This window comes from Ranitomeya imitator, chromosome 6, assembly GCF_032444005.1.
Source record: "Ranitomeya imitator isolate aRanImi1 chromosome 6, aRanImi1.pri, whole genome shotgun sequence".
In the NCBI taxonomy this organism is placed as follows: Eukaryota; Metazoa; Chordata; class Amphibia; order Anura; family Dendrobatidae; genus Ranitomeya; species Ranitomeya imitator.
In genome coordinates, this window is record NC_091287.1 from 304520638 (window position 1) to 304534056 (window position 13419).

General features: G+C 40.3%; 1 protein-coding gene across 3 annotated transcripts in view; it reads right to left on the reverse strand.

Annotated features, from left to right (window-relative positions):
• FARS2 (phenylalanyl-tRNA synthetase 2, mitochondrial) overlaps positions 1 to 13419 on the reverse strand; it is a 616855-nt gene that overhangs the window by 183622 nt on the left and 419814 nt on the right. For all 3 annotated transcript variants that reach the window (XM_069730707.1, XM_069730708.1, XM_069730709.1), the window contains one exon: positions 4614 to 4765. In XM_069730707.1, the coding sequence (XP_069586808.1) occupies positions 4614 to 4765 (152 nt within the window). The remainder of the gene's footprint in view (positions 1 to 4613; positions 4766 to 13419) is intronic.

The window sequence follows — 13419 nt, forward strand, 5'->3', positions numbered from 1 at the left end:
GATACTCCATATAAAGCTGTGCCACATATAATGCTCTGCACCGGTCATTATGGCCCCATAGATGCTCCATATAAAGCTGTGCCACATATAATGCTCTGCACCGTTCATTATTGCCCCATAGACGCTCCATATAAAACTGTGCCACATATAATGCTCTGCACCGTTCATTATGGCCCCATAGATGCTCCATATAAAGCTGTGCCACATATAATGCTCTGCACCGTTCACTATTGCCCCATAGATGCTCCATATAAAACTGTGCCACATATAATGTTCTGCACCGTTCATTATGGCCCCATAGATGTTCCATATATAGCTGTGCCATATAGAATGCTCTGCACCGTTCATTATTGCCCCATAGATGTGCCATATAAAGCTGTGCCATATAGTGCTCTGCACCATTCATTATTGCCCCATAGATGTGCCATAGAAAGCTGTGCCATATAGTGCTCTGCACCGTTCATTATTGCCCCATAGATGTGCCATAGAAAGCTGTGCCATATAGTGCTCTGCACCGTTCATTATTGCCCCATAGATGTGCCATATAAAGCTGTGCCACATATAATGCTCTGCACCGTTCATTATTGCCCCATAGATGTTCCATATATAGCTGTGCCATATAGAATGCTCTGCACCGTTCATTATTGCCCCATAGATGTGCCATATAAAGCTGTGCCATATAGTGCTCTGCACCATTCATTATTGCCCCATAGATGTGCCATAGAAAGCTGTGCCATATAGTGCTCTGCACCGTTTATTATTGCCCCATAGATGTGCCATAGAAAGCTGTGCCATATAGTGCTCTGCACCGTTCATTATTGCCCCATAGATGTGCCATATAAAGCTGTGCCATATAGTGCTCTGCACCGTTCATTATTGCCCCATAGATGTGCCATAGAAAGCTGTGCCATATATAATGCTCTGCACCGTTGATTATTGCCCCATAGACGCTCCATATAAAACTGTGCCATATATAATGCTACTGCTGCAATAAAAAAAAATAAAAATTACATACTCACCTCTCTTGCTTGCAGCTCCTCAGCGTCCCGTCTCGGTGTCTCTCCGCACTGACTGTTCAGGCAGAGGGCGGCGCACACTAGTACGCGCCCTCTGACCTGAACAGTCACTGCAAGAGGACGCGAAGACAGAGCAGCGCCCGGCGGGTGGAACGCGGAAAGGTGAATATGTAATACTCACCTGCTCCCGGCGTCCCTGGCTCCTTCCCCCGGACAGCTGGTCTTCGGGTGCCGCAGCCTCTTCCTCTATCAGCGGTCAACGTTACCGTTCATTAGAGAAATGAATATGCGGCTCCACCCCTATGGGAGTGGAGTCCATATTCATAACTTTAATGAGCGGTCCCACGTGACCGCTGAACAGGGGAAGAGCTGCAGCACCCGAAGACCGTGGGACTGCAGGGACAGCGCCAGAAGCCCCGGAAGCAGGTAAGTATGCGATAGACCTCTCTCCCCCTCACCCGCTGACCCCACCGCCGACCGTGACTCGAGTATAAGCCGAGAGGGGCACTTTCAGCCCAAAAATTTGGGCTGAAAATCTTGGCTTATACTCGAGTATATATGGTACCCATTTTTGTATATTATTTCTTTGTAATTTCTAAAAAGTGCTGCACAATATGTTGGCACTTTAAAAATAAAAAATAATATTGTTAATTTGAATGTTGAAAAAGGGGAAATTTCTATTGTTTTTTTTTTTTCAAGTATATTTATTAGCCCCCACTGTGCTGTTGGAAGGTCACATTCACGCATCCATAAACAGACTGATTCAGGCACCAGCCATAGGTCCACTGACATGAACTTGACAGCCAAATATAATTGCCTATGAGGATGTAAGGTTTGCATCAGAAGACCAGAGGCCAGTCCATACTGACACTTTGACACTCGGATATGTGAATGCGGTATTGGGAGATGACAGCTGTTTAATACTGCCAACACCTGCCCTGTGTGCTCTATATACCTGTACCTGCTCCATGATGTAATACAGCCCCTGGCAAAAATTATGGAATCACTGGCCTTGGAGGATGTTCATTCAGTTGTTTAATTTTGTAGAAAAAAGCAGATCACAGACATGGCACAAAACTAAAGTCATTTCAAATGGCAACTTTCTGGCTTTAAGAAACACTAAAATAAATCAAGAACAAGAAATGTGGTAGTCACTAATGGTTACTTTTTTTTAACCAAGCATACAGGAAAATTATGTAATCACTCAATTCTGAGGAAAAAAATATGGAATCACCCTGTTAATTTTCATACCCAAAAATAACACCTGCATCAAATTAGATCTGCTCGTTAGTCTGCATCTAAAAAGGAGTGATCACACCTTGGAAAGCTGTTGCACCAAGTGGACTGACATGAATCATGGCTCCAACAAGAGATATGTGAATTGAAACAAAGGAGAGGATTAGCAAACTCTTAAAAGAGGGTAAATCATCACGTAATGTTGCAAAAGATGTTGGTTGTTCACAGTCAGCTGTATCTAAAATCTGGACCAAATACAAACAACATGGGAAGGTTGTTAAAGGCAAACATACTGGTAGACCAAGGAAGACATCAAAGCGTCAAGACCGAAAACTTAAAGCAATATGTCTCCAAAACAGGAAATGCACAACAAAACAAATGAGGAACGAATGGGTGGAAACTGGAGTCAACGTCTGTGACCGAACTGTAAGAAACCGGGATTAAAGGAAATGGGATTTACATACAGAAAAGCTAAACGAAAGCCATCATTAACACCTAAACAGAAAAAAACAAGGTTACAATGGGCTAAGGAAAAGCAATCATGGACTGTGGATGACTGGATGAAAGTCATGTTCAGTGATGATTCACGAATCTGCATTGGGCAAGGTGATGATGCTGGAACTTTTGTTTGGTGCCGTTCCAATGAGACTTATAAAGATGACTGCCTGAAGAGAACATGCAAATTTCCACAGTCATTGTTGATATGGGGCTGCATGTCAGGTAAAGGCACTGGGGAGATGGCTGTCATTACATCTTCAATAAATGCACAAGTTTATGTTGATATGTTGGACACTTTTCTTATCCGATCAATTGAAAGGATGTTTGGGGATGATGGAATCATTTTTCAAGATGATAATGCATCCTGACACAGAGCAAAAACTGTGAAAACATTCCTTGAAAATAGACACATAAGGTCAATGTCATGGCCTGCAAATAATCCGGATCTCAATCCAATTGAAAATCTTTGGTGGAAGTTGAAGAAAATGGTCCATGACAAGGCTCCAACCTGCAAAGCTGATCTGGCAACGGCAATCAGAGAAAGTTGGAGCCAGATTGATGAAGAATACTGTTTGACACTCATTAAGTCCATGGCTCAGAGACTGCAAGCTGTAATAAAAGCCACAGGTGGTGCAACAAAATACTAGAGAAGTTTTGGAGTGTTTTTTTGTTTGTTTTTCATGATTCCATAATTTTTTCCTCAGAATTGAGTGATTCCATAATTTTCCCCCTATGTTTGGTTAAAAAAAGTAACCATTACTGACTACCATATTTTTTGTTCTTGATTTCTTTTAGTGTTTCTTAAAGCCAGAAAGTTGCCATTTGAAATGACTTTAGTTTTGTGCCATGTCTGTGATCTGCTTTTTTTTCTACAAAATTAAACAACTGAATGAACATCCTCCAAGGCCGGTGATTCCATAATTTTTGCCAGGGGTTGTAGTATTTACTGGAGAGGGAAATTGTAAAAATCTGCACTGCGTGTTAATTTCAGTGCAAAAATGTACCTCTGCAGCTTTTTAATCAGATTCTTTTAAACTCATTCACTTACTGCTACTGTAACGCGCTGTGGATTTTCTGTCTGTAAATCTGGACAAAAAATCTGCAGCATATCTAACACTTGTGATCAAGCCCTCACTGTTAAGATTGTTTCTATCTCTTTCTTTATAGGAAAAAAATTGCACAGCTGTCATGATATCCAAGTGATTGGCATACCACTTTTAGTAGCGATACCAATAACATACAAGCAACTTGACCATGTCCATAGCAACTCCTATATATCTAAATTATCTTGAAACCTGACCATGTCCATAGCAGCTCCTATAAATCTAGAAAATTTAGAACTTGGCCATGGCCATAGCAACTCCTATAAAATCTAGAAACTTGACAATGTCCATAACAACTCCTACAAATCTAGAAAATCTAGAATCTTCACCATGTCCATAGCAATTCCCATAAATCTAGGAAACTTACGAATTCATATTTTAGCTGGACAGTCCTGTTTCATGACTCTGAATGTTATTTGGTTATCTCTGAATGTTAACTATGCCTAGTTTTCAGCAAGATAAGATGTGATTCAGTAAGTCAAGGGCAAAATGTAAGGTGTCTACTAGATGAACGTCAGCCCAACAAGGGGATGACTAACATTATAATATGTGCTGGGAGGAGAAAGGAAGAGACATCTTTCAACTGCTTCTAATAGAGACTGGTATGAGCGAACCATAAGCAAGCGTGCATGTATATGAGTCAGGAGAAATGCGACCATTCAGCCAACAGCTGTCTATCTAACAGTAGTAGGGTAGTAAAGGGAGTGCAAAACCCAGCTTCATTTCAGTCATGCCAAAAATCTATAAAATCGGAACTTACTCTGGGTGTGTAAACTGGTCAATTAAAGACACTTCTTCAACGATATCTCCTGCAACGTTACGGACCAGGTCATAAAAATCATTCTCCAGATATCCTTCGCTAGGCAGCCAGAAGGAAATGGCATTGCTCAAATAAGGAAACTTGCTAATTGGCTGAAAATAAATTAGAAAAAAAAATTATTTTTCAACCATACAATTGGAAGCATTAAGACTGCATATTATACAAGTCCCTAATTATATAAATCAACAAAAATATATTTTTCCCTTTATTTTGACAATCATAAATTCCTATTCAACCTTTGTTCCTAACGTAAAATAAAAAACTGATGCTTTTTTTAATTTTTAAATCAGCCAATTGGATATGAATTAAAGGGAATCTGACACTAGGTTTTTGCTACCCCGGCAGCAGAAATGACTTACTGGACTGCTTGCTGTAGTTTTGATAGAATCCTTGATTTTTCTTCTGCAGATATACCAGTTCTCTGGAAGCGGAGATCTGTCCACACCACTGATTGACAGCTTTCTGTGTACACAGCATAGGCAGAAAGCTGTCAATCAATGGTGGGGATATACAGAGCTAATAAATATGGAATATTACATAACAGCAGATTTAATGGTCCTGGAATCCCATGCTGATAAAATAGTGATTTTATCAAAACTACACCAAGCAGCCCAGTAAGTGACACACAGCTGGACATATGGGACAGAAAGAGGTGCAGATAGAAACAATTGAGTTCCGTTATAGATAGTTTGTATAACCGTGAATCAGAACTTTAAATTATATCAACTAATTCACTGAACTAATTTGTTAAGAGACATCAATTAGAATTTACAAAAAGTTGCTCTAACCACATGGAATATGAATGTGCAATTCACCAGCATGTAATTGACTAAATGGACTGGAAGTAAAGTAAAATGCAATGTTGTCGGCCCCATTGGGGCTCACAATCTAAATTCCCTATCAGTATACCTTTGGCCCACGTGAGAAGACCATACAATCTCCTTGAGGATGTTGTCCTTGGTGGGATTTGAACCAGGGACTCCAGTGCTGGAAAGCTAGAGCTCTAGGCCCATAGCCACGTGCTGCTAGTTGTCGTGAAACTGAAGTATAGACCAGAAAAAACACCAAAAACAGGCAAAGATGCTTACCTGTCTAAATAGGCCTCAATACAAATGCACAAGCAGGGTGCAGCGGACCCAAACAAAATAGCAAATGCACAGGTGCAATACCTAATGAAACAGCCAGCCTTCAATAAGGGTTTGGCCATGTGGTACACCAATGCACTAAGATAAAATACTCTGTATGTGGCGTGTTCACACAAGGAATACAAAGCATCTGGCTACAGCCTATTAATGACGCCATAGACAGGTAAGCATCTTTGCCTGTTTTTGGTGTTTTTTCTTGAATGTGTCCTTTTTTGGTGTTTTTCATGTTAGAGTAGGACTGGCAATACGTAAGGACCCTTGGCGTGGGTTGCCAGCTTCCATATTATGGCTGTAATATCAACTAATACCTTACATATATTTATATGTTTTTTTTTGCACGTATATTTTTTGCAGGGTGCAGCTGGGCCCAAATTGTTCTGTACACTGTGGCCTCTGTTCACACAGGATGCATTTTAGCACTGGGCAGCCCGCCATATGGCGTCATTAATAGGCTGTAGCCAGACGCTTTGTATTCCTTGTGTGAACACGCCACATACAGAGTATTTTATCTTAGTGCATTGGTGTACCACATGGCCAAACCCTTATTGAAGGCTGGCTGTTTCATTAGGTATTGCACCTGTGCATTTGCTATTTTGTTTGGGTCCGCTGCACCCCGCTTGTGCATTTGTATTGAGGCCTATTTAGACAGGTAAGCATCTTTGCCTGTTTTTGGTGTTTTTTCTTGAATGTGTCCTTTTTTGGTGTTTTTGAAGTATAGACCAGGTAGCATTATGTGGGTGTATTGGGCAAGTAGGGGGCATTAAAGTGAGTCGGTCAGCAGTTCTGACCACTCAAAATTACAGACAATAGTAAACAGGAGCTATCAAAAGCTCTTTAACCCCTTTCCTGACAGAGGATGTATTGGTATGTGCGTGTGTGATGCCGAGGCCGCTCCATACTTAACAGGAACTGGCTGTCTTATACATGCTGCTCCAATCGCTGCAGCTTAGCCATTTAAATGCCACGGTCACTCTCTGACAGATGCATCTAAATGACATTGGCAATCATTTCAGCATCCACTGCGGTATCACGGTGAATCCATGAATTTCCGCTATCGTTGTTCTGTAACACAAACCCTGCAGCAAATCAGCCCTGGCTTCTCCGTCTTTTCTTGGGATGAATCGGACATCAAGAGGAAGAGTCAGAGCTGCGGCTGATGTCAGATACGTCTTTAAGAATGAAGCCAGGGCTGATTGGCTGCAGGGCTCGCGAGCCCCAGGAGAGCAAGTGAAGGTGAATGTTGTTATTTTGCTCAGGGGGGATAGGGTTATCCAAGTAGTTGTCCAAGCTTTCAAACAATGGCTTTAAGAGGAAAGGGAATTTTGAAATATAAGTTGTCAATTATTGACTCTACCATGGTGATTAATTATGAAGTATGCTTGAATAGCATGGATTTGGTTAGAAACCATAATACTGAAGATAAAATTAGATAAGCTCCAATTGGCAAGCTGTTTGGAGATGCTGAGAGTTGTAGTCTTGCAACAGCTGGAGAGCAACTGGTGGAACGCTACTAGTATATTTGGTATAAGAACGATAAATCGAATTAAAGGAAAGAAAGTAATGTCTGGGAGTATATATTGAATTAGATTGGTTATAGTTCCATAGCTAGTGTTATTTTACGTGTGACCTTGTCCACAGCCCTTGCACACCATCAGAATGGAAACCAAGACGGAATTCTCAAACTGTTAAGAAAAAAAAGTGTTTCCAACATTAAATGACTGCTTAAGGAAACGTCTTCAAAATAACCTAGTTGTGAAAATTCCTTGTACACACACAAAAAGCTAAAAAAGGTATCTGTGATTCATTTTGGATTAATGAAACCCTCAGCGAATCAGCTGTGAAATCAAAGGGATTTCACAGCCTGTTATACGAATAAACCTGTCAAATGAATTAATTTTCTGCAAAAGAGATGCAAAACAATAAGAAGGAGCTACCGGAACACACAGATGAGTGACATATATTACTTCTCATAAATTGCCACACTGAATAAAATGCTTCACATCATAGTCCCCCAGTAAGCAATTATGAGCATTACTGCAAAAAAAAAAAAAAAAAAAAAACACATTTTGGAATAATTGTTTTTATATGCTTGTCATGAGCACCGAGACTTAAAGAAGGCAAATTCTTTAGCATAATTAAGGAAAATGGCCTAAGATAAATGTGCAGTGTGTTGAGCAGCAGAACCGGAGAGGAATAACCTGTCTTTAGGGAAGAAAATATTTGTACTCATTTATCATCTCACTGCGCAGCTCATCTACATGTCTTTCATTTCATCGCTTAGTTATGTTTTTAGCGATACCAGTATCTTACAAAGCTTTATCTTCAGTGTTAATTAAGAATGTTGTAAATAGTGCGTAATTTTGGATGTGTAAAGTTTTGTTTTAAAGGGAACCTGTCACCCCCGAAATCGAAGGTGAGCTAAGCCCACCAGCATCAGGGTGCGTTGTGGTGGGCATCGTGGTCCAGTCGGGGCCTCCCATTTTCTTATGATGACGTCCTCTTCTTGTCTTCACGCTGCGGCTCCGGCGCAGGTGTACTTTGTCTGCCCTGTTGAGGGCAGAGCAAAGTACTGCAGTGCGCAGGCACCGGGAAAGGTCAGAGAGACCCAGAACTTGTGCACTACAGTACTTTGCTCTGCCCTCAACAGGGCAGACAAAGTACACCTGCGACAGAGCTGCAGCGTGAAGAGAAGAAGAGGACGTCACCTGATGAAGAAAGGAGGCACCGGAGCGGAGCGCGACACCCATCGGAACGGACCGCAGCGAGACCGCCCCTGGGTGAGTATAATCTAACCTCTTTTTCTCATCTTTTAGGATACATCGGTGGCTTATCTACAGCATTACAGATCGCTGTAGATAAGCCCCTGATGCTGGTGGGCTTAGCTCACCTTCGATTTTGGGAGTGACAGGTTCCCTTTAAGTCTTACTATTAGTCTTGGTAACTTATACACTTTAGATTAACCTATGAAATAGTCAAAATATGTCAGTGCACAACAATGTTCCAAGATTGACACTTCTAAATTGCGCTTAAAGAAAACCAGTCAACAGTGTACCTACGATAAAAATTATAGACCTCTCTATTCTTTGGCAGGAAAACTTGCAAAATCGTCAGTGTATTAAATACTTATTTTCCCCACTGTGTGTATGTGTGTATGTGTATATACAGTTATATGAAAAAGTTTGGGCACCCCTATTAATCTTAAGCTTAATATTTTATAAAAATTGTTTTTTTTTGCAACAGCTATTTCAGTTTCATATATCTAATAACTGTTGGACACAGTAATGTTTCTGCCTTGAAATGAGGTTTATTGTACTAACAGAAAATGTGCAATCTGCATTCAAACAAAATTTGACAAGTGCATAAGTATGGGCACCCCACCAGAAAAGTGACATTAATATTTAGTAGATCCTCCTTTTGCAAAAATAACAGCCTCTAGTCGCTTCCTGCAGCTTTTAATGAGTTCCTGGATCCTGGATGAAGGTATTTTTGACCATTCCTCTTTACAAAACAATTCCAGTTCAGTTAAGTTTGATGGCCGCCGAGCATGGACAGCCCTCTTCAAATGATCTCACAGATGTTCAATGATATTCAGGTCTGGGGACTGGGATGGCCATTCCAGAACAGTGTAATTGTTCCTCTGCATGAATGCCTGAGTAGATTTGGAGCGGTGTTGTGGATCATTGTTTTGCTGAAAGAGCCATCCCCTGTGTAACTTCAACTTTGTCATTGATTCATTATTGTCAAAAATCTGCTGATACTGAGAGGAATCCATGCATCCCTCAACTTTAACAAGATTCCCGGTGCCGGCAGTGGCCACACAGCCCCAAAGCATGATGGAACCTCCACCAAATTTTACTGTGGGTAGCAAGTGTTTTTCTTGGAATGCTGTGTGTTTTGGCCGCCATGCATAACGCCTTTTTGTATGACCAAACAACTCAATCTTGGTTCCATCAGTCCACAGGACCTTCTTCCAAAAAGAAATTGGCTTCTCCAAATGTGCTTTTGCATACCTCAGCCGACTCTGTTTGTGGCATGCTTGCAGAAGCGGCTTCTATCTCATCACTCTCCTATACAGCTTCTCCTTGTGCAAAGTGCGTTGTATAGTTGACCGATGCACAGTGACACCATCTGCAGCAAGTTGATGCTGCAGCTCTCTGGAGGTGGTCTGAGGATTGTCCTTAACTTATCTCACCATTCTTCTTCTCTGCCTTTCTGATGTTTTTCTTGGCCTGCCACTTCTGGCCTTTACAAGAACTGTACCTGTGTTCTTCCATTTCCTTACTATGTTCCTCACAGTGGGAATTGACAGGTTAAATCTCTGAGACAGCTTTTTGTATCCTTCCCCTGAACAACTATTTTGAATAATCTTTGTTTTCAGATCATTAGACAGTTGTTTTGAGGAGCCCATGATGCCACTCTTCAGAGCAGATTCAAACAGGAGAACAACTTGCAAGTGGCCACTTTAAGTAGCTTTTCTCATGAATGCATACACCTGGCTATGAAGTTCAAAGCTCAATGAGGTTAGAAAACCAAAAAAAGTGCTCTAGTAAGTCAGTAAAAAGTAGGTAGGAGTATTTAAAACAAGAAAATGATAAGGGTGCCCATACTTATGCACCTGTCAGATTTTGTTTGAATGCAGATTGCACATTTCTGTTAGTGCAATAAATCTCATTTCAAGGCAGAAACATTACTGTGTCCAACGGTTATTAGATACATGAAACTGAAATAGCTGTTGCAAAAAAAACAATTTTTATAAAACATTAAGCTTAAGATTAATAGGGGTGCCCAAACTTTTTCATATTACTGTATGTATATATATATATATATATATATATATATATATATATATATATATATATATATATATATATGTATATATATATATATATACATATATATATATATATATATATATATATATATATATATATATAGTATATATGTAAAACAACTGTTTAACATTTAGGTAGTCTATATAAGGGTCCCATCAGCAGTAAAGTCCCTGTAATGTTGATAATGTGCATACCTTTGTTTTAGGACACTGTGTTTCCATTTTAATACCACTCTCGGGCCTCTGTCTCCCTTTCCCCGCCGTCCTCATGTCAATGAATGAGAAGTCACTTTTCTAACTGCCGAGATCTCACATAGTTCATGCTAAACAGCCCTGGAATTTACAGGAACTGGAAGCTTTTTTCCAAGAAGAGTGGGCAGCTTTACCATCTGAGAATATAAAGAACCTCATCCACAAGTACCACAAAAGACTTCAAGCTGTCATTGATGTTAGAGGGGGCAATACACGGTATTAAGAAATGGGATATCTGAACTTTTGATCAGGGTCATTTGGATGTTTTGGGTTGTCATTATGATTTAAAAAGAAAAAACACAGTAATAAATGGCTTCACTCAACCACTAAACATGAGTGGAGAAAAAGTTTTGGTGTTATCATTCATATTCTCTGAAAAAAAGGCCAAGAAAGCAAAAATTCCACCGGAGTATGTAAAACTTTTGAGCACAAATGTATATACAGTGGGGAAAATAAGTATTTGATACACTGACGATTTTGCAAGTTTTCCTACTTACAAAGAATGGAGAGGTCTGTAATTTTTATCGTAGATACACTACAACTGTGAGAGACAGAATCATAAAAAAAAACAGAAAATCACATTGTATGAAATTTGCATTTCATTGAATGAAATAAGTACTTGATACAATAGAAAAACAATTTAATATTTGGTTTAGAAACCTTTGTTAGCAATTACAGAGTTCCGACGTTTCCTGTTGTTCTCGACTAAGTTTGCACACACTGCAGCAGGAATTTGGGGCCACTCCTCTACCAATCTTCTCCAGATATTTCAGATTTTGGGGCTGTCGATAGGCAACATTGAGTTTTAGCTCTTTCCAAAGATTTTCTATTGGGTTCATGTCTGGAGACTGGCTAGGCCACTCCAGGACCTTGAAATTCTTCTTACGGAGCCACTGCTTAGCTGCCCTAGCTGTATGTTTTGGGTCATTGTCATGCTGGAAGACCCAGTCATGACCCATCTTCAATCCTCTTACTGAGGGAAGGAGGTTGTTGGCCAAAATCTTGTGATACATGACACCGTATATCCTCCCTTCAATACGGTGTAGTTGCCCCCACCATGCTTCACAGTTGGGATAATGTTCTTGGGGTTGTACTCCTTATTCCTCCAAACATGGCGAGTGGAGCTGATACCAAAAAGTTCTATGTTGGTCTCATCTGACCACGACCTTCTTCCATGCCTCCTCTGGATCCTCCAGATGGTCACTGGCAAACTTCAAATGCACCTGGACATGTTCTGACATGACATTGGACATGTGCAGGAGGACTTTGCATGCCCTGAAGGATTTGAAATCAATGACGACATAGTGATTACTAATGGTAATGTGTAGTGAAATATGTATAGGTATGGGCGTGTGGCTAGCAGTAATTTAACATCTGTCCTGAGACTGCAGATCTCATAGGGGTCACAGCATATGTTATACTGAGACGGCAGTCTCCTGTCTCCAATCTCACCAGGGGGCCTTGCTAAGAACAAGGAAGGGGAAACGTTTCACACCTTCTGGCTCTTTTGGAGAGATATGTCAATTACAGCTTGACACCATCTATTTATGAGAAACGTTACACAAAGCGTTTCAGAGAAAATAATATATTAATTGGTGGAGTGGCCATGGTTCAGTCACAAACCAGCATTTATAATATTAACATGAGAGGCTAGTCTAGAAATTTGACCTCCAGGTTGACTCTATAAATTAGGCCTACACACAAAATAATATGTTCACATGTGGGAAAAGCCTGGAAAGGTGATGTGATCCATTCCATATTTCTCCCTCTCTCAGGGACAGAGAAACAAATAGTTTGATATTTCTGTAAGTTTTCATCCCTTTATTTTATCACTGTTTTTGCATATTTGTATGTCACTTTTTATTCCCATATTTTTATACCTTTTTATTGTAAGCACTGTACCTTTTCTATTAAAGTGTAAAACTTTAATAAGCATGAACCTTGTATGCTTAAAGTGTGTGATCCTTATGATTGCAAGACAGTAGTAGTAATATTTCTGGGACTCATCGCCCATGTGTTCGGTGAGTGGTGGCAGCCTGTATGAGCCGGGTGTGTGGCCTTTGTTGGTGTGTGATTTATGCTCCCCATTTTAGCATAGGACAGAGGTTGAATGCTGGACTGAGTGAAAGGAGATAGATTAACCCTTGCAGGCGCAACCCTAAGTCGCGTGCTGAGAAGCGGGTACGTAACATAATGTTTGAGACGGTGGTCCCAGGTCCCTTCAGGTCTTTGAACAGGTCCTCCCCTGCAGATTTTGAGATGCCTATATATTTAAAAAAAAAAAAGTCCATTTTATAAACAGCATCCCTTAAAGTATTCAAAATTGCATTCAGGATGTTTGTTAAGCCTTCAGGTGCTTAAAAGGAAGTAACCCAAAGTCAAATGTAAACATTTTTTTTTTTTTTTTAAATAAAAATGTTGAATTTTTCCTACTTTCTAAAAAAGATAAACAATCATACCTGAATACGGTAATACCCCATATATGGTTGGAAACTACTGTTTGGGCACACGGCAGGGC